At 37.9% G+C, this 26,359-nt stretch overlaps 1 protein-coding gene and 1 long non-coding RNA gene across 15 annotated transcripts in view; one reads left to right on the top strand and one right to left on the bottom strand.

Moving 5' to 3' along the window:
* Positions 1 to 9,658: 9,658 nt before the first annotated feature.
* Positions 9,659 to 11,164, bottom strand: LOC128606760 (uncharacterized). Its single transcript, XR_008385738.1, has 3 exons — positions 10,573 to 11,164; positions 10,297 to 10,338; positions 9,659 to 9,970 (listed from the first exon to the last, which is right to left on the bottom strand). It is a non-coding gene; the product is annotated as an uncharacterized LOC128606760 (long non-coding RNA).
* A 388-nt stretch (positions 11,165 to 11,552) lies between these two features.
* The window catches only part of LOC128606755 (hydrocephalus-inducing protein homolog), a 48,401-nt gene continuing 33,594 nt past the window's right edge, over positions 11,553 to 26,359 (top strand). For 7 of the 14 annotated variants that reach the window (XR_008385736.1, XR_008385737.1, XM_053623138.1 and 4 more), the window contains exons 1-9: positions 11,736 to 11,855; positions 11,969 to 12,122; positions 13,708 to 13,833; positions 14,201 to 14,320; positions 16,043 to 16,177; positions 21,124 to 21,323; positions 21,432 to 21,556; positions 23,704 to 23,905; positions 25,489 to 25,672. Coding sequence is in view for 11 of the 14 variants with exons in the window: in XM_053623138.1 (XP_053479113.1) it covers positions 11,845 to 11,855; positions 11,969 to 12,122; positions 13,708 to 13,833; positions 14,201 to 14,320; positions 16,043 to 16,177; positions 21,124 to 21,323; positions 21,432 to 21,556; positions 23,704 to 23,905; positions 25,489 to 25,672 (1,257 nt within the window). In the remaining 3 variants the exon portion in view is untranslated. Of the gene's footprint in view, positions 11,709 to 11,732; positions 11,856 to 11,968; positions 12,127 to 13,707; positions 13,834 to 14,200; positions 14,321 to 16,042; positions 16,178 to 21,123; positions 21,324 to 21,431; positions 21,557 to 21,824; positions 22,094 to 23,703; positions 23,906 to 25,488; positions 25,673 to 26,359 lie in introns of those variants that run through there. The other 7 variants (XM_053623136.1, XM_053623137.1, XM_053623145.1 and 4 more) reach the window with 7 other exon arrangements.

Genomic DNA, 26,359 nt, shown 5'->3' with positions numbered 1-26,359 from the left:
TTTCTGTATAAATTATTTGCTTTTACTGTATCTGCAATATGAATTTGAACACTGACCTAAAGACGTGTCTGCAGTTTATTCAATATTTGAATGGTTTTAACAGTCTGGCAAGACACTCCATAGAGTGTGGGAGTACTTTAATGAGAGAGTGGGCGAGGAGAGCTAAAGCAAGGGCAGCATGACATTAAGCAGCAGTCCTCATAGGGGTTTAAATTGGATCTCAGTTTTTCAATTTGTTCAATGCACCCTGTTTTCCAAACAGTCTGTTGAGCCCCAGCAGGTCAATTAGCAATATGATAACACTGAGCTGCATATGATAGCCTGATCATTCTGTCATACCTGATATACATATGTTTGTAAGTAATAATCATCAGTTCTTGTTGGTTAAATGGACTCAAAGGTCTGAGACTCTTCACTGATCTAATGTTGATTGCCTGGGTTGCATTTGATGGCTCTGAATGTGCCTGTTTGAGCTCATTAGCCATTTCCATGAAGTGGCTCTTTTGGTGAAAGCGCTGTTGGACAGCAGCTCGAGTGGGACTGAATGCCAAGCCGTTCGTCTTTTAGTGAGCACAGGAGATGCCCTACAGAGTATATCTAGGAACCACTCAAGTTAAGGGCTTTCTCTTCTCTACTGGTGCACCACTGAGCCACAACAGTGGGGGCAAAGATAAGAGATTACTGCTTGTTAAAACTAGCTAAGCCCAATTTCTGGAGGAAAGAAGCAAATGGTTTGCTGCCAATCAGAATCCATGAAAGAGCCATATTTTCCTCTTGAATGCCTCACTATAGTACCACAAACTGTGTGTATGGGAGAACAGGCTTTATATATGATAAAATGTACCATACCATTTTTATAAGGGGAACCAGCTCTTCAATAAAGGAATTAAAGAAGGAAGATAGGAAAATAACCCAACACGTCAAGCATCACACCACCATATTGTTGATTTTTCCTATAACACCCCACTGTGTTTTGTATGAGCATGTGACTTAGCAAAAAAGAAAAAAACAACAACAATACACACACACACACACACACACACACACACACACACACACACACAAACAAGACATAAGCAATATTCCGCTGAGGGTTAAAACACCCCAGTACTTCTCTTTGCAACAGGTGATTAAGGTATTCCTGCTAAAAGGTCCTGTTATTTAATTGGCCCTAGGAACAGTTTGATTCCATGTATACCACAGGTTAGTTCCTACTAGTTCTCCCTCTCCTGAAGTTAATAAAATAAAAGAAAAAATGCAGCTTGACATGTTACTAACAAATTTCAAAAAACAAGTCATCTCCCCAAAAGACTTTCCCATAGCAGAAAGCTTAAAAGATAGCTTTAATGCTCCTTCAATAGATAAATGTTCTCCTTACAGGAAACTTTACTATATTTACAATTTTATGTGTTTCTTTGTTGAATAACAACATTTGAAAGACTTTATTGTTAAGCTTAAATTAAGGTATTTGTAAGTTATAATATATATCCTAGCTACTTTTAATTATAACATTTAAAATTTTAGAAAATCATAAATTTTACTACTCAGTATTTTGAAAAATTATAGAAAATTCCCTGTACTGGTTCCCTGGTGGTCTAGTGGCTAGAGTGTGCCACTCTCCCTCCCATGGCCTGGGTTCAATTCCTGGTCAGGAAATCAACCACTGGAGGGCTACATGTCATGTTGTTATTAACATATTAAGTACTAGAGAGATTTTAGCTCAGAGCAGCAAGTGAAACCTCACTGATTCAAGCCTATTTAGGTCTGCTTGCTGTTGAAGAACTTTGCTGTTGATGTTTTAATGATGCCCGCAGCTTCCTGTATCTGGTGCTAGAATCCGATTCAAGCCATGTCTGAAAGGCACCCAGCAAATGTCAACCCTCTAAAGGCCACTTGAATGAGGTTGAGGGGCCATGTGGATGGATGTGGATGTAAAGCTTGTTGATGCCTTCTATAGAGACATATTCTCTGTCTCTATTTCAAAGTCTCTACTTTGTTCCACCTCAGTACTGGATTCCTTGGGTTTATTGCCAGCCTCAGAGTGACATATTGGACAGCCATTCCAGGGTTCACTTCTGCATTTGTTTTTCACCAAGAGATCAGCCAGTTCAATTGAAACAACACACAGTGTCCAGCTCTTACAGGTTTTTTGTGTTTGTTGAAGGGATCACAACATTTTCTGTGCTATTCTTCGAATTGGTAAAACAAACAAAAAAATGGTTAAACCACTGAATACAAATGATGAATGTAAATAGAATGTTTGGCACCAAAAACCTTTTCTTCTTTTGATGAGCTCTACAGCATTTGCTGTAAAAGAGTTAAGTTTAATTATTCCAACCTTATGGGTATGATTTAATTTGCGGCAGTCTGCTTCAGAATTTAAAAGTACACCAATAGAGCAAGGCAAAATGGATGTCATGATGGCTTGAGACAATTGGGCATGATGTATTTACAATAAGGGAAAGATTTGTGTGATTATTTAAATTCATGAATTTGTTTCATAACAGTCATACTTAACATACTATATTTCTGTACAACATAGCAATCAGACCGTATCAAAAATGAACAATTTTGTCACTCGTTTAACAAAATAGTGGTGACAAATTCAAAAATTCAAATTAGTGTGAAAGAGTGAAAATGCGGGTACAAAGGTTATAATGCTGCTGATGTTTGAGAAGATTTTAAGCCACAAATGATCTAGTTCGGGGGTTTTGGCTGAGTTCAGAAGCTTGACAGCAGAGGGAAGGAAGCTATTCCTAAGCCTGCAGGTGTGACAGTATAGGCTCTTGTAGAACCTCTCTGAGGGGAGGAGAATAAACAGTCCATGACTGGGATGAGAGGGGCCCTTGATGATGCCTCTCACCCTACACAGGCAACGTTTATTGTGGATTCTGTAATTCTTGGGAGCTGGACACCGATAATGCATTGAGCAGTTTTCACCACTCGCTGGAGGGCCTTCTTGTTGGCAACTGAGCAGTTGCCGTACAACACTGAGATGCAGTTTAATGGAACAAGTGTGGATATAGTATTTGAGACTGTCATCAGAATAATTAGCAGGTATTTGCAGACAATTTCTTTCTCTCAAACATACAGTATTACACTTAATAAACTATCAAATCAATGTACATTTTGTTATTATTCAAGCAAATTTATGTATCTTAAATCCAAATCCATAAATTTAAACTATCAATATTTTGTGGATTTATGAGTTATTGAATTGTTTGTACATTTGAAATGTGTTTGTATTCTGCAACACAACCCAAAACATAAAGAAATATCAACAGGAAAAAGTCACTGTTTGAAAAGAAACAAAGAAAATAAGTTTTTCATGACTCTCTTGGTCGTCAGACCATTGGGACCCTGGATTGAGGGGGTAGGGCCGAGGTTTACATTAATATATACAGTGCCCTCCACTAATATTGGCACCCTTGGTAAATATGAGCAAAGAAGGCTGTAAAAAATTGCCTTTATTGTTTAACCTTTTGATTTAAAAAAATCACAAAAATACTCTACTCTCATGGATGTCAAACAACTGCAAACAAAACATAGCTTTATTATTATTATTATTATTATTTTAAATAGCTTTGTTAAATATAGGTGTGCAACACCTTGGCACCCTTTTAGTCAATATTTTGTGCTTCCTCCCTTTGCCAAGATAACAGCTCTGAGTCTTCTCCTATAATGCCTGATGAGGTTGGAGAATACATGGCAAGGGATCTGAGATCATTCCTCCATATAGAATCTCTCCAGATCCTTCAAATTTTGAGGTCCATGCTGGTGGACTCTCCTCTTCAGTTCACCCCACAGGTATTCTATGGGTTTCAAGTCAGGGAACTGTGACGGCCATGGCAGGACCTTGATTTTGTGGTCCGTAAACCATTTTTGTGTTGATTTTGATGTATGTTTTGGATCATTGTCCTGCTGGAAGATCCAACCACGGCCCATTTGAAGCTTTCTGACAGAGGCATTCAGGTTTTCATTTAATATCTGGTGATATTTGATGGAGTCCATGATGCCATGAATCCTAACAAAATGTCCAGGTCCTCTTGCAGAAAAATATCCCTAAAACATTAATTAAAGAGCAACCACCATATTTAACTGTGGGCATGACCATATGGCTACCTCTCTGTGTTACCATAGAACCCGATCCCATTTGAAGTTCCAGTAGTGTCTGGCAAACTGAAGATGCTTGAGTATGTTTTTGGATGAGAGTAGAGGCTTTTTACTTGAAACCCATCTAAACAACTTGTGGTGATGTATGTGATTTTGGATTGTAATTTTGGAGACTTTCTGACCCCAAGACGCAACTAACTTCTGCAATTCTCCAGCTGAGATCCTTGTAAATTTTTGGGCCATTTGAACCATCCTCTTCACAGTGCATTGAGACAATATAGACAACATCCAATTCCAGGTTGATTCATAATATTTCCAGTTGAGTGGAACTTCTTAATTATTGCCCTGATGGTGGAAATGAGCATAAGTATCTTTTTAACAAAAGATCAAAAGGTTAAACAATAAAGACAATTTTTTCCCAGCCTTCTTTGCTCGTATTTACCATTTAAGTGCTTAGTGAAGAAATTGGTCTTTAGTCTTCTTTTGAAAATACTCAGTGACTGAGCTGTTCAGACAGTTCAAAGTAAGGTTTAATAAATGTCCATGTTGGTGGAGGTTGGTCCATTTGGCACTGCAAGCAAACATCGGTGTTTTAAATCTGATACAGACAGTTTCAAGGAGCCAAGACAATATATAAAGGGGATTATTCTGGATGAGTTGCAGGGCCATGCATGTATTCATGGAAAGATCTGCCAGGAGTGAGTTGCAGTAGTCCAATTTTAAGATGACAAGGCACTGAACATGCACCTGAGTGGCCTCAGTGGAGAGAAATGCTGATTGGTTGTCCAAAACTACACCAAGGTTTTATGCTTTGCTAGATACGGTGTACAGTCTTAAATTTACACTGAGTATTCCACTCCACTCCAAATGTCTCTTACAGTGTGTTAAAACCCAAGTTTCTGGGCCCTTCAAATGATTCACTCCCCTTTTACCCCATCTTTGTGGCACTCCTGACAATTATTTTTCCACCCTGGTGCTGTTACTTGCATTGTTGGAGGTGGTGACAGCTTTCCACATCTCCCTTGGGTCTACACTTTTTTCACAGTAATTAATCTCAGCATGGTTTCATTTTAATAGCTATCAAACAAAGCAGGCTAGCTAGCTCAAAAGCTGTTTTGAACCTTTTTTTTTTTTTTAATATTCACGTTTCACCCATGAAGTAAGTGGCATTCATTGGCTCATATGTGGCAGATTTGTGATTTGCAACACAGACTTCTATGATGTCGTGACCGGGTTCTCAAAACACTTATTATTGTTACAATTTACATGCTTTATAGTTCCTCAATGGGCCCCTTTCACACTTCTTTGTCCTTGTTGTCATAAGTAGCCTTCACAGTGTAACTTTACTTCATCTACATTCAAAGAGTAAGAGCTTTTGCAGTGTCTTTTGAGGTACAATTCTAAACAAAAATAGCCTTCATTGCTTTCTTGATGAAAATGAAGAGCAGAGCAAACAAAGGGTTAAAGCAATCAGGAGGGATGAAGTCAGAAACGTTTCATTACAACAAAGGTAGCTCAAAGCTTAAAATATCAGCTCATGTAGAGTTTAGAAGCAAATAAACCTCAATGCAACCGCAGTGAGTACAACTTCTCTATCCGAACAAAGCTTATCTGACACACCCTCAAGCCAAGTTTGTGTGGCTCTTTGTTCCGCATCAACTTGCAGCATTTTAGCACTAATTCCCACCTTGCTGTCGACTACTTGACACTGAACAAACAAAAATATTCATCATTCAGCTCTGAATTAACTAGAAATACAGTTAGCTAATGTTAGCTGCGATGATAACTTTTTGAGCTATCAACAACAGCTGAAATTACTAACTAATAGCTAAATAAATAGCTAATATTTTTTTATATGGGAAATGGAAATTAACAGAAGTGTTGTAAGTGTGAAAGAACACATACACACGTGTCAATTGTGACTGCAGATGTATATACTCATCATCAATGCTAATGTCAGAAAATGTTACCTTACTCAGATAGCTGTGGGTGAATTCTTCCACAAATAAATAATATCCTTCAATCCAGTGGTTTTCAAAGTGGGGGCCGCCAGGGGGCGCCCAGGGGACCGCAACAATTTGGTGTGAAAAATAAATAAATACATGATTCTCACTCTCAGACAACCACACACACACACACACAGTCAATTCCTAATGTAATGTAATGTAAAGATGAAAGAGATAATTATGAATAAATAAATAAATAAAAAGGTGGATATATTCAGAAGTCTGTATTTTTAATGTGTTTTAATGACATCTTGCAAAAGGGGGGCCTCGGTCAAATGTTAATGCCATTTGGGGGGCCTTGCCCTGGAAAAGTTTGGGAACCCTGCTTTAATCAACTTTGTTGCTTAGTGTATGTCAGTCTCTGCAATAGTCTCTCCATCCTTTCCATTGCAAATGCAGCTGATGATAATGCTATATTTGACAATAATTGTGTTTCTGTGGTAAACAACTGGCTGCAAGGGCTAGAGCAAATTATTTTACCCTGTGTCTATGTACTTCCAACTTTTATGAAAAGGGTCAGTTGTTATAAGCAACATCTTTCAACAACCCTGGCGTTTTAAATAATCTATGCTTCAAGGGTTAAAATGAACTGAGTCACTTTTTTCAGGACTCTTGTAGCTGCTGCTTTTAGATTGACATTCCTGATGGCTCGTACAGTATCAGTATGATTGCTTGTCCTTTCTGAGGCCATTTTCATACCTCCAAGACATGTACATTTTTGATCACTGTCTCAAATTTCTTGCCAAAAATGTTGAAAATGGTCTTGCATGGTTATGCATTGTGTCCAACAAAGACCTTGGTACATGGTTCAGTGATAAATTTTAAAGACAGTACATTGGTAGTTGTTTGGCAAGTACACTTTTACTAAAATTTACACTTAGACACTTAAATACGTCTTTAAGCAAAAGATAATTTTATGCAATGCATACATACATTATATATATAATATATATCTTTTAATATATATTTATATATAAATATTGAAAGATTATATCTTTTAATGTGACAACACTGAAGAAATGACACTTTGCTACAATGTAAAGTAGTGAGTGTACAACTTTTATAACAGTGTAAATTTGCTGTCCCCTCAAAATAACTCAACATACAGCCATTAATGTCTAAACCACTGGCAACCAAAGTGAGTACACCCCTAAGTGAATATATATATATATATATATATATATATATATATATATATATATATATATATATATATATATATATATATATATATAATACTACCAACAATTTTTTTTTAGAAAGTATTAATTATCGGAAAACTCTAAAGCAATATCAGGAGGTGCAATTAGAATTCCATAATGAACTCCCCTCTGACCCTCTCTCACTTGCCATCACATGAAAGTGTTGGGTGCCAGCAAAGCATTGGTCTGCATCCAGGGTTTTCTATAGCTCCTGGCACAGAGCTAACTTTTGTGGGCTTCTCCGTGCTGGTGGTTTAACAACCCACACTGGCCTCCAATGAACAACCCATCTTCTTCATGAGACATCATGCCCACAGTCGCTGTCTCCCACAGTTCTCTTTTCCAAGTCTGTCTGCAGGACCTTAGACCTGGACTCCAGCAACTGCAAAACATACAGTAACAGTAACTTAACCACTGATAACCACTGAAAAGGCTGATAGCATTTTGAAAAGTAAAACATTAATCAGAACATCAGTCAAATTCCTAAAATTACACTTCTCTTTTTTTTTTTTACCTTGGTTTATTTGCCACAGCTTTAACAGAGTCTGTGATTGCTAAAATGTTTTTCTTATTATTTTAAAGATGATGACTACGATGAGCTCATGTTTTTCCTCGAGTCCAGTGAAACAGAGAGACAGTGATTATGACCATGAGTGAGACTTTATCAAGGAGCAGCACCTTGAACATTTGGGATTAACAGCAGATGAAAACAAGGTTGCAGAGCAGACAACTGGAAATAGCTCTGTGCAGTACTTGTGAAGCTCCTATAGCTTAGAGTATGGACCTGTCTATTAATTTTGGTGCTATTCTTTTGAGAGATTCAATGAAATGTTAGGGTACTATCATAACAACACCAGAAACATTGAAGTTCAAGTAATGAGGCATTTTCAGCAGAACCAGCAGCTTTATATGCCAATGGCTTGTGATTATAGTGCTGAATTTGTCAACATCTTGGCAAGCAAAGATGTGGGATCCTTGTCACGTAAAGGTACTACTGACATGATGAATATAAAATATTATGCCTAGATCTCATCTTTTGGACAATTTAAACATAATTGAGCCATTGCTCCATTCCACTGTGCTAGGTGTTTCTTAAAGAGATATACTGTTGTCAGTGTGCTATAAAATATATCCTAACTGTTTTCTCACCCAAGTGGGCTGTTTGGCCAGGATGTGCACTAAAGTAAGGCATCCTGGAGTAACTTTTTCTGTTAGTAGTTGCAGGGCTGAAAGGTCTGACTGTGTTTCTGCTCAGTGGTGTTTTAGTGAGTCCAACTTTGAGGAACCAGTCCTAGATCCAAATGCAGATCTGCATCCTGGGACCATGAAAAAGTTTCTTGTAAAAAATTTAAAATCTCAGGCCTGTACTTTTGGTTGCACCCTCATCCAATCAGACATTTCTTTGGAAGGCCTTCGGAGGTATTGAATTTAAGTGGCACACACACACACACACACACACACACACACACACACACACACACACACACACACACACACACACACACACACACACACATACACTGACTGTTCCTACCTGTGGAACATATTGCAAGCAGATCTGTACTTTGTACCTCTTAGTACCTGTGCCATTAAGTCAGACAAAAGAGAAGATATCAGTAGTAATACCACTTTGCACAATGGTTGAGATTAAGGACTATTTTATTCTTGAATATAGTTTTCATATTGACTGTTTGCTATGCACCCATTTATTTTTATTGCTTTTTTTCTCCAAATTTGGTTTACTATTGTAACTGTTTTTAATTGGACACTTATTTGCATTCAATTTCTTTAGTGCCTGTACTGTACAAAAAAAAAAAAAAAACTCCTTAAATAAACTTTTTTTATGTCCTGCAATGCTGTTTGGTTGATATTTCTTGATTTGCTAGGTAATTGTATTGAACGATAGTAATTGTATTGAACTTTAGTCATTATGTCAGCATATGATAGTGTAGGTGTTCAGAATAATGTGGTAAGATAAATCTCCATATTGTAGAAAAATAATTAAAATCAAAATTATTTTGTGAAATCATTTTCAAAAATAGCTAGTTAAATATGCAGTTATTATATATTACCACTGTTTGGTTAATTTTTATATTAGGTTGTTTAATTTAGTCTGTATTTTTTTTTGCAGCAATGTAGTTTGCTGTGACCTACAATACAGCCAGCCCCCCCCCCCCCCCCCCCATGAATGGCCCTGACACAGGAGGACAGCCAGCAGTCCTCACAACGAGCTGAATTTCAACTATAATATTCAGTTCACTTCACGGATTCCTGAACATGTCCGCTGGCTTGAGCTACATGGTTGTTTGTTTACTGTTTTGTGTAACCCGGGTTTGTTTTTATCCTCATACATCTGACAAACTTAAAGTTAAGTGGGAGTTTATTTCCATATCCTTCCAAATTTGACATTTTTCATGTAGTGTAGACAGATATAACAGGGTGGACAGTAACTTGAAGGACATGTGAAAAACCCTTATAAACACTGATCAAATGAATCCCAATAAGGAAAAAAACTCTATAGTTTAGAGAGGACTTACGCAAAACTTTTAGACAATATTAAAAGACTGAAACTTTTTTATGATTATACCTCATATCTCCATCACAAAAACAGAATGCACCACCCTAGCGACATAGGAACACCTCTAGTGTCTGATGAATAAAAACAGTGTAAAATTTATAAAATTGTTTATTGGGGTAGACTGCATAATGTTTGACATTTGAAAAGTGTTACTTATTTTAATTAGACTTTTAGAAATTATATTGTTTAACATATTACATATTAAATACCATGATCTGTACTGGGGACACAAAAGTCACTGAATTGTAGGACTGACTACTTAAATGTAGCAGTGTATGTGTAATATAAATAAAAGTACATGTGAACAAAGGACAGTCTTGAGTAAATTAGCAGCTACAGTCTAGTCAAGTCAAGTCAAGTGGGTTTTTATTGTCATTCCTCTATAAAACTTGTATACATTGGAATGAAATGCTGTTTCTCCAGGACCATAATCTCAAGACTGCATAACGTGCAAATACACAAGAGTGTGAGGCGAGTGCAGGACAAACAACAGGACAAAGAACAGAACAATAAATACACAGGATAATAAATACACAGAATATGGGCTGTAAACTGCAAATTATTTGGTAGTGTAGCATCAATAAGTATATCTGTAAAAGCAATAAGTGTATCATTCCATAAAATGTCTGATGCAGCTTTGTAAAGTGTGGTGTGCATGTGGTGTTGAGTCCACCTCGGTTAGGTGTTTGACTAGCCCAGATAAGTGTTGAGAGGCAGCAGGATGTTGAGTAATCTGATTGTCTCAGGGAAGAAACTATTGCAGAGTCTGCTGGTGATGGCATGGATGCTCCTGTACCTTCTGCCAGATGGCAGGAGGCATGAAGAGTCCATGGGATGAGTTAGAGGGGTCATCCGTTATGCTGGTGCAATGGTCTAGAACCATGGTTTTCAAAGGGGTTTTTGGGACCGGCATGGGCCTACAGTATGAGGCATACTGTAGACAAGGGGACCTTGATTTTTTAAAATTTATTTTATTACTCACACCCCACTGTTATTAATGTTATATTTATTATTAAATTCTTTTGCTGGACAAATGAACTTAAGTGGGTTTATTCCAAATCTCAGCAACTCAAAAGGCCTATAATGTCAACTGAATCTAATGACAATTTTAATAAAATGTGTGAATGATAAATGCCCAATATAGGCCTATCATTGTACACATGCTAAATATTGCACATTTACAATATTTACACAATATTACACATTAAGGCTACAATAGGCCTACACGTTTTAGTAGAAAGCCTAATATTTTAAAAAGTTATCGGTTTAAACAGTCCATTTAAATAGAATATGTTAATAAAAAGAAGTCTATGCTGAGGGAGTCCATGGATTTTTCTTATTTTTTATTTTTTAAAATATATATAGTTAAAGAATCCCTGGCCGCAAAAAACCCTGGACTAGATTTTGCATATACAAAATTATTAAGCGTCTATCCCTCTTTGGAAATGACCCTATGATATGAACAGGAACATATATATTTTTTACGATTGAAACGGGACGTTTTGAGGAAATGTTTGAGAATTTACAGCAGCGCATTGCACGCGCGTGCAAGACCCCCACCCTTCTCTCCCTCACTTCCTCCCTCCCACTAAGTGTGTCGTGTTGCTCTGTTGCTAAGACAGGGACGCGGTTTTGCACGCGCCTCGCCCTTTGTCACAAGTTAAACCTGTTGTCCAATCGCTGCAGGCCGCTGTAAGCTTCAGCAAATCAGATCGCATGTTGTTGGAACGCGGACGGGCTTGTTGTCATGGCAACCACCAAGCGTTGCGTGTTGTGAGAAATGTGTACATGTTGAATACGGGTTTCCTCGTAAGTACCTTCTAAAATATGCATATTCTTTCTTTCTTTCTTTCTTTCTTTCTTTCTTTCTTTAATAAAATAACCGTGTAACTTTTCGTTTGGGAAATATACGCATTATTAACAAGCTAGTAAGGTGCTGACAGAAATGGGTAAAGCGTAAGCTGCTAAATTTATCATAGCTATCAAGTTTGTTTCTCTTTACTCTCTAATGTCTCTATTTGTATTCTTAGTATTTCTAGTTAACTATCTGTCTGCATCGCCAACAACAGGTCAAGAACAGGTGATTTCATGATGCTGCCCTCTAAAATTCAAGTTTCCCACTCAGCTTTGCAAAGCTTGCCTCTGAAGATGCCAGAAGGAGTCAAGACTAAAGTAGCACTGAGAAATCCTAAGCTGGTTAAGCGGGAGGACAAAGCCCGAAAGGTGAGTAAGTAACTATGTGGGTATCTCCAGTGACATCAGCTAAAAAATGCCACCCATACATCTGATCTTAACACTTACCAAATAGTTGACTCTTTTAGGTTATTTATTTATTTTATTTTATTTTATTTTATTTTATTAATTAAAGAGGTTTGGTCTGCATAAAGAGATACATTTGCACCCACACACATACACACATTGCAGTTGATCATACTTTATTTTCTTTTGCGTTTAAGATTAATGTATAGCTTTGATTATTTTCTGTTGCCTTTGAAATATTGAAAGTTGGAACACAAGCATAGAAATGCACAAGTGTTTACAAGAAAATTGGTATTCATGAAAATCCCATAAATTGGGATAATAAAACATTCATATCCTATTCCTTCTCCTGAGTGCCTGTAAATGTATGACTAAGAAGACTAACTAATGCATGCCTCGACTTGACTGATTTCAAGTCATACAGTTTGTATGGATTACTGCACTTTTATACATGGAATATACCGTCAAGTTTCAATAGCTTATTTTTGATCACGTTTACAGCATTTAGCAGACGTCATTATCCACAGTGATTTGCAGAAGTGCTTTGGAGTCTCTATCAAAAATACATCCAACTGCTAGTTCACTCGGTCAGGGACTGAGTACTATTGAGAAAAATGTATGAAGTCATACATTTTATATTATTGCCATTAATTAAAGAATAATATCAAACAACCAAGAAGGCAAGTCAACACAAACCCATATATTAAGACAAGTAATACTAATCATTCAATTATGACAAAAGAAATGTCACTGTATAAATGGAGGATGGCCCATCTATCTGCGCATAGCTGTAAACTGTATACAAATGCCTCAGCTGACAGAAGATTTAGTGCTCACTTACTATAAAATATTTTATATTATATTATATTATATTATATTATATTATATTATATTACATATTTTTATTGGCACAGTGAGTCAAAATAATTTCCACTTCTCTCTTATAGTCTTTACCCTCATTGTTTATTTTGTGCTCCCAGCTGTCTGTAGAGCTGAACCTTTTTGGACTTTTGTGGGCATCATTACATGCAAATGAGCTGATTTGCATGTTATAGGTGATTAATATATGTGCCGGAGTACAAAGAAAATCAGCCTTTCTGAAACTTTTGTAAATCTGGTGGAAAAGTTTTGGTTTAGCTTGGCACACACAAACCTTTACACACAACTTTACTAAAAGATTGATAAATGAGGCCCAATGTTTGGAACACATACTGTATAACTAAATGTTTTTAAAATTGAACCAAAAGTGAACCATATTTCCATTTTATTATTCATTCGTGTCTGAATTAAACAATGTTTAAATGTTGCAGCAAATATTTCAGTTCTAGCGTTGCAGACTAATATGTACTGTACACTATGCAGAAATCCAACAATGTACCCTGCATGTGCTTTGAATACCTGGAATATATTAACATTACACAGTATTACTGACTAATGTGATTGCACAGCTAATGTTTGGCCTGATGCACTTATAGTAGGTACTGTTTGAAATGATACCAGCATGAATTAATGTATTCAATGGAACTAACTGTGGCTTATGTCATTATAGCTGTCTCCATCTGTATATGCACATGAAATGTCTCAGACCACAGAGGAGAGATTAACGAACACATATAAGATGTACCCGCCTTGCATTCTGGAGCTTTTAGACATGAGTGAGACCACACACCACAAGGTAAAGCACTAGTGAAACCTGACTAGTAAACTAACTGTTTTAACAATTCTAATGTCTCCTGTTGTGAAACTTGATTGTAAATGTACCTTAAAAATGGACAGAAAGCTTCACGCTATACTTCGATGTTTTGAATGGGATATTGACTGGGTGTAATATTTATGCAGGACAAATATCTGCAGGTTACATGCATGCATCGTAGCACTGAGTACCACTCTCTCTTTCTAGTCCTTTTTTTCCCCTCACTTAGTATGTAATTGATGTCAAATAAGTCATATCAAGAGGAAGGGTATGGGGAAATGGAGGTCTTGAAAAATGACCTTTTGTTATTCACATTTCAGTGCTGAGGGGATTTCCGTTTTGTTCCCAGTTTTCTGCTGTAGATTTGGATCAGCCTTTTTTCCAGCCTTACCCGTCTGAGATTGTGTTCCAGAACTACCTGCCCTCTGAGATGTACGAAGTGCCACTGGTGTTACGCAATAATGATAAGGTAACATTAGCAAGGGCTCAGCTCTCTATGTGTCTGCATATAAATATACTGTACACTATTGTGTGTATGCCTAGTGTGTCCACTACAATAAACACTATTAATATATCTTTTTTAAAAGGGTTTAACATGTACAACATAGCATGCATTTAAAGTGCCAGGAATTTAGAATTCATAATTTCTTCTAAAACCTAGGGAAAGAGATATTAGCAGGTGAGATGTATTGTTCTACTGAAAGCCACTATCCCAGCTGAAAATCCAATGTATATTGATTTGCACATATACATGTACAACCCCAATTCCAATAAAGTTCAGACAGTATGGAAAATGCTAATAAAAACAAAGAGGAGTGATTTGTAAATGTACTTTGATTTGTATTTAAACAAAAAACATATAAAGACAAGGTATTTGATGTTTTACCTAATCAACTGCATAGGTTTTTATATATATATAAACACCTATTTTGAAATTGATGCATGCAATACGTTCAAAAAAAAGTTGGGACAGGGGCAATTTAGGACTAATAGCAATGTGACAAGTTGAAATACGAAGATGATGTGAAACAGGTGAGGTAATCATCTAACCAATCATCTAACCTGGGCTCGGTCTCATCTGAGCTGGACTATAGCACAGTGGAATCATGTTTTGTGGTCCGACGAGTCAACATTTCAAATAGTTTTTGGACAAAACAGCCGTCGTGTTCTCCGGGCCAAAGAGGAAATTGATCATCCAAGCTGTTATCAGCGTCACGTCCAAAAGCCAGCCTCTGTCATGGTATGGGGGTGTGTCAGTGCCCATGGCATTGGAAACTTGCACATCTGTGAGGGCACAATTAATGCAGAAAGATATGTACACATTTTGGAGCAACATATGCTGCCATCCAGAGCAGAACAACACCAAACCACATTCTGCCTGGATTACAAGCGCATGGTTACGTAAGCAGAGAGTGCAGGTGCTAGCATGACCTGCCTGCAGTCCTGACCTGTCTCCGATAGAGAATGTGTGGTGCATGGGGGAAAATTTCACTTGCTAAACTTAACCAACTTGTGTCTTCAGTGACCAAACGCTTAATAAGTGTTATTAAAAGAAAAGGTGATGTTACACAGTGGTAAACAGTCGACTGCCCCAACTTATTTGGAGTGTGTTGCAGTCATCAGATTTGAAATGAGTGAATATTTTCAAAAATAAATTCAATTCACAAAGTAAAACATAAATAATGTGTTTTCAATACAGTACAGAGGGAAAATAATTTTCAAATTACTCATAGCCTAGTCCCAAAACCGATGTGAATGCTGAAATTGTTGCTTTTCACAATAAATGTTCATTGAATGTTTTCGTACCAAAAGCACACAGGACAGCAAACTTGTGAAAATAACACAGCCGAGCAAGTGATTCCATTTTCCATTCTATTTATACATTTAGCAGATTGCAAATACATCCAGTACAATTAAAAATATAACTGGACAGTTCAAGCATAAGGTCTAAATATGGCTTCAAATGACAACCTTCTAATCACTACACCAGAACCTCTGCTCTTCCAGCTAATCTGGTTCAACTAATGAGTACAAGAAAACTGTAAACTGTACATGTCTTAAGGACTGGAGCTGAAAATGCCATATGAATTATATAAATTTAGTAACATTTCAGGTGGCATATACATAACACGTGCACATTTGGTCATATTTAAGGGTCGTGGCTTGATGTGGGTTCTCTTACTTCTTGCAGATTCCTCGACTGGTGAAGGTGGTTGAAGAGGACTCCCTGTATTTCAAAGTGGTGAGCCCAGTAGATGTATGCAACAAAGTGGCCCCGGGCATGACATCCACTTTTACAGTTCTATTCACCCCACAGGAGAACAAGGTACAGTTTATGCAAGCTTATATATTTCCAGGTGACCGTATGAAGATTTAATAACACCACACTGAAATTAAGGGAAGAGGACGCCTGGTTTTAAATAGTCCTTGTAGGAATCACAAAGATATGCTAAAAATTTACTGCTGCTTTTGCTTCTTGCTAATCAAATTCACTGGTCAATTTTGTGTATCCAGATATCATAGTGGAACTCACAACCATAGTAAACTTAAAGAAACATTTCAGTATAAATGTCTAGATAAAGGGAGGAATTGTCATGAGACCTGATACAGAAGCACTTTCTTGTCTGTTTGCAGAGAATGATCAATACCAATTGTTAATTAGAGCTTAAAACCTCTTTTACTGGTAGCCAAAAAATGGCATTTTTGTCTGTTTTGGGGGTACCTGTGTTCAGCATTGATTTGTTTTGTGATCTCACACACCACAGTAGTTGGTTAATGGCTCATATGAAAGTAGACACTCAAGACTTTAAGAATTAAGAGTTATTTCAAGTATTTCTTCTTTTACCTAGCCTACCTTGGGCAATATATTCAGATTTTTTTTTTAATTATAAAAAAATTATTTACTTTTAACACAAATGTTATATCTTCACAGCAAATGTTGATATCAACCCCATTCCTGGTCTCAAAGATGCCCCAAGTACTTGTCCATGAACACCCAAAATATGAGGAAGTTATCTCTAACCACTAAAATTGTGTGTAAGGTTATCCAAACACAGGTTAAAACCTCTCCAAAATGGCACAAACCCTCTCCAAATGGCACCAAACGTCTCCAAATTACATAAAACCTCTCTAAATGGCACAAAGCTTATAAAAATGGCACAAAGCCTTTAAAAATCGCAGACTTCTAGAAATAGCAAACTTTTTTTTTAAAGGCACAAAATAACCTCTCCAAATGGCACAAAATGAAAACAAATAGCAGTAGCATGAACTCTGTTACACAATGTGTAATTTCACACACACAAAAAAGTCTGAAACATACTTATAAAATATAATGTTTATTAAAAATAGTGCCAGAGCCCCAGGTGAATGAGCACTTGCTCTCCGAGTGGCTCAAATGATAGACACACGAGTGACCCCTCTCCTCTGACTTCTTTGGGGGGTAGATAGAGCCCCTCAACACAATCCACATAGTCTTCCTCCAAAAAAAAAAAAAAGCCACTCGGAAATAACTGCTCCAGAAGCTGTGACGCACTGAGGCTTTTTCGGGAGCCCGCCACCGCTATAAGACGCCGATAAATCGCACACTGAGCGAAAACCAGTAGAAAACTAGCGATCAGAAAAAACTGCCAAACGTGCAAAAACCTGCTGTATAAAGTTTTGCAGGAAGACCGCTAGAGCAGAGCTGCCTTTTCCTGATAGTTTCGCTGCACGGCCCTGTAGCGCTGTGCTGATTGGCCTGTACCGCTAACACACAACTCAAGACCAACGGATGCACGCGTAAAAGGTTTGGTTGTGCTGATTACGCTTTTGATTTTCTCAACCTCTGAGTGGTCAATCATGTCGAGTTTGGGCTTGTTTGAAAGCTAGACGTATCTAGAATCGGTCCAAGTGGGTGTCAGTCAAGTTAGACTGCCCGATTAAAATTTAGGAGGTGGGTTGTTCAGCAAATACAAAGCAGATTAGCGTTTTTTTGGAATGTGTCTCAGTTCAGTTTATGGCTAATTACTAAATTCCAGATGGGTGGGATATCAAAACACTTAATGCATTTTGAAGAGGACATTTGTGACTAAATATGGAGCTTTGCATTTGTTTTCTTCAATAAAGTTGATGGACTTTTTACCGATGGAAATGTGCATGACTTATAAAACCGCGAGCGAGCTGGATTTTCGTCTATGTAGGTTATATAAGGTAGTAAACGTTTATACAAGTCCGATCTTTGGTTTAAGTGTTATAATTTTATTGTGGCAGTTGTATACGGTGTTTTGCTATCAAAAAAAGCTTTAGTCGTGCTCTCCGATTTATCTCTGTCTCAATGTTTTCGTGGAGAGGTGTGAATTATTTGCCCAGCAGGGAGCTCAAACACCGCCCCTTTCACATCCCCCTGCTCATCAGGAGTTAAGCACACAATCCTGAAACTGCACACACAGAAAGCCAAGAGTGTCCTGACTAATCTTATACCAGAACTGCGGCGATAAAATAATTCATTTGATTATACTAATTGAAAATGTCCGATAAGTCGTTTTCCATTCCGGCGGCGGAATGAACGCAAGTGTCGGGGCGAAAGGGGTTAACATCTTTTATTATGGCTTAAAGTCCAAGCTTGTTTAAAGAGTTACTGCATTGCAGTGCAAGAGGATGGCGCCTGTGAGACACTCGGTTTCTTCTACCACCCACTCTCTTCCCATTAACTGCCTTTCTGCAGTCTGTTGTATAGGTGACTAATCTGCTTTTCCATGGTGGCACATTAATACTGATTGTAGCATTGTCCCACTCCAGAGTGAGTCCTCCCAGAGCGAGACACTGCAATCCAATCACTGACAATTCAAAACTACTCACTTTCCAACAGGAAACATCCTGGGCTCATATTGATTACTTATGGTTTGTGGCTCAATGTTATCAGAAAGAGCCAGGGTGTATAATGTTATTTTATTTCATACAGTGCAAGAGCACACCAAAACTAATAAGATTTAGCTTTGACTCTGTTGGAATATGACTTGGTTGGATAATGGCTTGGTTAGAATGAAAATTATTCTGAAAGCATGCCCACAGACACCAAGGCAATGCCCCATAGTAGAGTCTATTTTTCTGTTGTTCGTTCGTTCATCTTCAGTAACCACTTTGTCCTGGTCAGGGTCATGGTAGGTCTTGAGTCTATCCTGGGAACATTGGGAACCTTGGTCTGGACACCTTAGATGGGATGCCAGTCCATCCTAGGCAAGAGTCTATTATGGCATATGAAGCTACAGATTACAGTAGTCTTCACAGAGCCAAGCAGGTTTTAGTATTTTTAATCTGAAACTAATATCTGGTCATTAAAAATAATTATGAGAAAGTAAATGAAGGAGCCTTATCTTTAGTAAAGCTGTCAAAGTTGTGCAGTATATGCAATACATGTGCAATTTTGTAGTGTCAATTGAAAAACTAAACTTTATGTTATAAATCAGGCTATGATAATGGCATGAATAATGTGATAATGCTCAGTCTTCTGTATGATGTTAGAGAAAATTGTGTGTAACTGCACTGTGTTTTTGTCCTGTTCATCTTCTAAACACATTTCCGTAAATCAGGCATATGTGATTTATAGGTATGTATTTACAGTATCTCACAAAAGTGAGTACGCCCCTCACATTTTTGTAAATATTTGATTATATCTTTTAATGTGACAACACTGAAGAAATTACACTTTGCTACAATGTGAATAGTGAGTGTACAGCTTGTATAACAGTGTAAATTTGCTGTCCCATCAAAATAACTCAACACACAGCCATTAACGTCTAAACCACTGGCAACAATAGTGAGTACACCCTTAAGTGAAAATGTACAAATTGGGCCCAAAGTGTCAATACTTTGTGTGGCCACCATTATTTTCCAATGCTGCCTTAACCTTCTTGGGCATGGAGTTCACCAGCGCTTCACAGGTTGCCACTGGAGTCCTCTTCCACTCCTCTATGAGGACATCACGGAGCTGGTGGATGTTAGAGACCTTATGCTCCTCCACCTTCCATTTGAGGATGCCCAGAGATGCTCAATAGGGTTTAGGTCTGGAGACATGCTTGGCCAGTCCATCACCTTCACCCTCAGCTTTTTTAGCGAAGCAGTGGTCGTCTTGGAGGTGTGTTTGGGGTTGTTATCATGCTGGAATACTGCATACTGATCATGCTCTGCTTCGGTATGTCACAGTACATGTTGGCATTCATGGTTCCCTCAATGAACAGACGTATGAGTGCTGCCAGCATTGCTGCAGAGGTTGAAGGGGTGGGGGGTCAGCCTGTCAATGCTCAGACCATACGCCGCACACTGCATCAAATTGGTCTGTATGGCTGTCGTCCCAGAAGGAAGCCTCTTCTAAAGATGATGCACAAGAAAGCCCGCAAACAGTTTGCTGAAGACAAGCAAACTAAGAACGTGGATTACTGGAACCAAGATAATCTTGTTTGGTTCAGATGATGTCAAGCATGTTTGGCTACAACCAGGTGAGGAGTACAAAGACAAGTGTGTCTTGCCTACAGTCAAGCATGGTGGTGGGAGTGTCATGGTCTGGGGCTGCATGAGTGCTGCCGGCACTGGGGAGCTACAGTTCACTGAGGGATCCATGAATGCCAACATGTACTGTGACATACTGAAGCAGCGCATGATTCCCTCCCTTCGGAGACTGGGCCGCAGGGCAGTATCGCAGCATGATAACGACCCCAAACACACCTCCAAGACGACCACTGCTTTGCTAAAGAAGCTGAGGGTGAAGGTGATGGACTAAACCCTATTGAGCATCTGTGGGGCATTAAACCTTAAATGGAAGGTGGAGGAGCACAAGGTCTCGATCATCCACCAGCTCCGTGATGTCGTCATGGAGGAGTGGAAGAGGACTCCAGTGGCAACCTGTGAAGCTCTGGTGAACTCCATGCCCAAGAGGGTTAAGGCAGTGCTGGAAAATAATGGTGACCACACAAAATATTGACACTTTGGGCCCAATTTGGACATTTTCACTTAAGGGTGTACTCACTTTTGTTGCCAGTGGTTTAGACATTAATGGCTGTGGGTTGAGTTATTTTGAGGGGACAGCAAATTTACACTGTTACACAAGCTGTACACTGACTAATTTAGATTGTAGCAAAGTGTCATTTCTTGTGTTGTCACATGAAAAGATATAATCAAATATTTACAAAAATGTGAGGGGTGTACTCACTTTTGTGAGATACTGTATGTATGTTTGATGTCATATAACTAAACCATGTAGCTTAGTTTTTTTACTTCCATGTATGATCTTTACGATAGGACTATGTCCACCGGGTAATCTTTATGACTGAGAGGGAGAAGTTTGAGGTGCCCATCCGGGCAATAGGGCCGCGTGCCATCCTAGACTTTCCAGATGAGCTGCATTTTTCTCTGTGTCCTGTCAAGTGTTTATCTCAGAAAACTCTCCTGGTACGCAATATTGGAAAAGGCGAGGCCAAATTTCAGCTCGGCACACAGAAGTAAGCACACATAGTAAAGTGAAACAGTTGTTGTTCAATGCTTTTCATTTGCATATACGAGTGTGTTTATTTACTTATCTTTACGTATCTATGTTATTCTCCACATAGCCCATTTTCTGTAGAACCTTCAGTAGGGACCCTTAGCATTGGGGAGAGCATGCAGGTGACTGTTGATTTTCTACCCAGAACTACAGGAGACCACAGCCAACAATTGCTTCTCCACTATCACACAGGTTCAGTATTTATATCTGTGTTTCCCTGCCATTAGTGCTGCTCCACTACAGTGCATATAACCCCACAATCAAATAGGTATGGCTTATGGGTAGTTTAATATATCAAAAGATATAGCAAACACATATTCTTGACAAACACATAATCAATTAAACAATTCAAATAACATGAGTTGATTTATTTATAAATATATAATAAATAAATAATTTATAAATATGCACATCTATTATTAAAGTTATATTGTACAGTAGAACAAACTAACTGTGACAAGGATGTTGGACCCAGAAGCAGAACACAGACACAAGGCCAGAAGGTTTAATGGGTTTGATTGAAGGTTGGAGAGGACAGGAATGTGTGGGAAAGGAGTGGGGCTCCAGTCCATCTCCAGTCCATCTGTCGAGGCTGGGATTTGAACTTGGGTCGGTGAGTTGAATGCTCAGTCTGTGAACCACAGGGAAGGTAAAGCAGGGCTGGGCATAGTGGAATGCCGGCAACAGGCTGGATGCGACATGAACCTGGAGCACAGGAAAAACGACAGGGTAAATAAACCCAAAACACATATTTTGGGCAAAAAAGAACTGAAAAAAAAAACCCACAAGAAGGCCTATCGTGTTACCGCAATGGAAACCGGAATGATCTGGCGATGCGTGGCTTCAAGACTGGGGTTTAAATACGATGGCATATAATTAGGAGATTGGAAGCGTGTTCTCTTCAGAAAGAGACATGAAGTGGAGTGCTATGCCAAACCCCCCAATAATATTATTTTTAAATTGAGACAAAAATCAATTTATGTTCCCTTTTTGAGGATCTCTGGTTTTATTTCAGACAAATAATGTAGTTTACTCTTTGTATATAATGTGGTTTACTTGATGTGATTAGTCAGTCAATGAAACAAGTTTTGTCTCTGAAAGAAATTACAATAACAACTGTAAATGTGTAAATGTGAATAATATGGTGCTCTGTATGTTGTTTGAACAGCTATTATTATTAAAGAGCAGGAAAAACATTGCAATTGATACTAAACCATCCCCATTGGGCGTCAAGTGATCATCTTGCAGGCCTGAGGTGACCTGCCTGTTTGTGTCTAGGTCTCTATAGAAAACAGCCATGAGAAAGAACCATGGTGATTTCTTATTGATTTCATAGTGAGAAAAATAGATGCAGAAAGCATGCAACACTCATATAAACGCAATCATTTGTGAAACATCAAAAATGTGCACTGTATTTTTTCTGCAGAGTTCATAATTTTTCTGTATGTGGGAAAAGAATTTGGACAGTGTAAAAATACTGTTTAGAATCACTGTGAGGTTCTCAGTTTACAGTGAATTCAGTTTATAGTACAGTACATTTATATTCCTTATGTGCTGTTGAAGCTATCGCTTGCAGTTTTTTATATAGGTTCCTCTGAGTGTCAGTCTATTGAGTGCTAGAACACTTGACTTCTGGTAAAGCTTACAGTTTACCTGACTGTGTAAAAATATAAAAACAAAACCAATTACACTGTATACTCTATATTAGCTCTTTAGGGGGACTTCAAGGAGACATTTTTAGTTCTCGTTTCTGATGAATCCCTTGACCTGTTTTTTTTATTTTTATTTGAATACTCTCCACTTTGTGTGCTGGGCTGTGAGTGTGTTTTCCGTCATTGTTTTTCTAGGTCAGGATATCTGGTCGAGCATGAAGCTGCTGCTTTGAATGTAGCCAAATGAACAAAAATCAGTTAAAATACTGGTATAACTTACAGACTCTGCTCCTGACTTCGGCCCTTGTTTTGAATAGCATTTTTTATGTTGTTGGTTGCTGTGGAGTCATGTGACTGCATGCCCCTGGAGAGCACTTGTCTAAATAGATAATTAAGTGCCAACTTAGCAGTCCAGCAGTGCCACCTTGGTGTTCATTCCAAAGTACTTAAAAACTGTACTTGTCTTCAGCTTAATCTTTTATCCCTTCAAAGTATTTGAACTATTTAGAATTTTACTTAAACAAGGTCTGCTGAGTACAAATGTTATTTATCAAACACAATGAGTACCTTAATGCTAATCAATACATGTAAAACTCCAGTGACTCCAGTGTATATTTGCTTATTTCAGTGTGCTGATAATTCAAGAGGTGAATAATAATCCAAAGTAATCTATTTTTGTTCTTATAGGAGAAGACATTTACATCAGTTTGTATGGAGCCTCCACAGATATCAACGTGAGGCTGGATAAAAACTCACTGTGGGTGGAGAAGACCTATATCACCATGGCTAACCAGCGCACAGTGGCTATCCTGAACAGAAGTGACTCCATAGTGCATTTCCAGTGGAAGAGTTTTGCCACTGAGGAGGAGGAGGAACAGTATAGACTAAGGTCTAATTAGTTTGACTAAAGCAGATTCTCAAAACTTCAGAGTTTTCTTAAATTCCAAGATTATAATTCAGATCAACAAAGCATCTTATGTTGATTATGTTCATTACACTATACCAGAGGTGCCCAAACATTTTCCTGTGAAGGGCCAAAAACCAAACTTGATTAAGGGCCGTGGGCCGAAAGTAAACGTTGCATTATAAAATACTGTATTATATTAAAATTAAAGTTGCCATGGTTCCCCTCATTTATAATATTTAAAAATAAATAAATAAATAAATAGAAAACATTACTCTGTAATCTGCTTAACTAAGGCAGGTTTATTTTCCAAGTTTTATAGTTCAATGAAACTTATAGTACAATGAAAACATAGAAACAATCCCATTTATAGTACAGTAGAGTTCAATGCCTAATAATTCAAGCTGTAAGCAATGCAGCCATATGCTTGCAATATCAGTGACATCTAATGATAGACATGAAGCTGGTCCTTATTTTTCAAAAGTTTTTTCCGAATCTGACTGCAGCTGACTTACTGACAAAGTCAGGGTATTATCTAGGTGAGTGTCAGTTAGTTTGCTTCTCAGTTTACACTTGTTCAAGTTCATCAGACTGAAAGTCTGCTCACAGACGTAGGTATGCCAAACAGAGACAGCATCACTTGTGCCTGTTTACACATCTTTAGGTACCTGTTTGGTGAGACACGTTTGTAGAAGTCTGTCAAGGGAAGGGACCTGAACTTGTGTTTCAGTTCTTAATCACATTGAAGCTCAATTAGTTCCATCTGAAGATCATCAATGACTGTGTCCACACTGATGGTGAAGGGTTGAGCAAACAACATAAAGTCATGCTTCACATCCACAAGCCTGTTGGATTTGGCACATAGCTGTACTTGATGTAAAATACAGTAGTACTTTACCACTTTCCTCCCACATTCACTGACTTCACCTCTGCACTATACAGTCATGCAGGAACAGAGAAAACATATTAAAAGTTTAGAAAGAATATATAAAGTTTGGTATAATTTTGTTAGATTAGCATAGGCCAGTCTTTATGATTATAGCAGCAGTTCTTAGGAAGTGTGAGTCTGTTATACTTCCTTTGTCTGTTTATGTTTGAACCTGCTTCAGAGGGTAATCTTATCTGGATAAGTCTTTACGGTATCCAGGTGAGCTTAAAGCTGACAGGACCATGGTGTGGGTTATAAATCTAAGAAATCTCCAGATTATTCAGTTTTTCATAAAGAATATTATTCAATAAGTGTGCAATAAATGTGCTTTATTCAGTAACTACAGTGGAATGAATATGAAAGGCATGTAGTTACAAGTGTAATCAATGGAAGTCTGGACCCACCAATATGTCCTGTGATTTAAGGGTTAAACTTGGGTTTGTGGATTGGCTTATCCTAAAATATCTTACATCGTCTTGTTAAATTTTAATCATATCTATCAGAATACTGCTCCACTTAAAGGGGCTGAGATGCTCTCCCTTACAAAATCAGTCATGAATATCAAGGATTTTGTATTTTAATCTGACCCTTTCCCTCTTTCTCCTGTTTTCTATCTCCCTCCATTTCATTTTCTATCTAGGCTCATTTCTGAGCTGCAGCAGGAGGAGGAGGATGAGATGGAACAGTTTTTAACAGAGTGTGGCGCTGACCCCATTGTCCGAGACCACCTCTCAGTGCTCTCACGTACCTTCCAGCACAGACGCAAGCAGCTTCATCAGGACAGTCTGCCTTTCAGTGACCAACACATCATCATAGAGCCACAGGTGTCTAATGGGCACGCACACACACACACACACACACACACACACACACACACACACACACACACACAAACACACACAAACACACAAAACCAGTGGTTGAAGAAATTCCCAATTCCTTTAACTGAATAAATCTAAAAATAGAATTGAATTAAAATGGAACAGAACTATATGTAGTATGTAGATAGCATAAACATAAACATTGCTAAATGTTTTCTTACACTTTATACAGAAATATAAAATGATATTATATATTTAACAAACCAATGCAATAATTTAACTTATCAACTTAAAAACATTCTACATTTATTAATATCTGTAATGTCTAATTAAACCTGTACCATTACACACACCAAACCCACATAACAATCCTGACCTGCCTTTTCTATTTGGACAGGTTTCCTTTAAATATATAGACAATTGCATGAATACTTTGTGACATATTTAGATATAACAAGAAATCCTCTGATGCTATTTAAAAATGTGGAAAGTCAGTGTTTAGAACTAAGGGGTATGACAAAATTTAAGCTTATGGATGATGTGCAATATAAATCAAAAACATACTTGATACTTAATTTTCTTGAACATATTAGAAAAATATATTACCCATAGAAACACTGCATACATCTGAGTATTAAATACAAAGGAATAGGGACTGGTATTAATACTCTAACAAGGGCTAATAACTGC

This window comes from Ictalurus furcatus, chromosome 4 (assembly GCF_023375685.1).
Source record: "Ictalurus furcatus strain D&B chromosome 4, Billie_1.0, whole genome shotgun sequence".
In the NCBI taxonomy this organism is placed as follows: Eukaryota; Metazoa; Chordata; class Actinopteri; order Siluriformes; family Ictaluridae; genus Ictalurus; species Ictalurus furcatus.
This window is presented reverse-complemented; position numbering and strand designations above follow the sequence as displayed.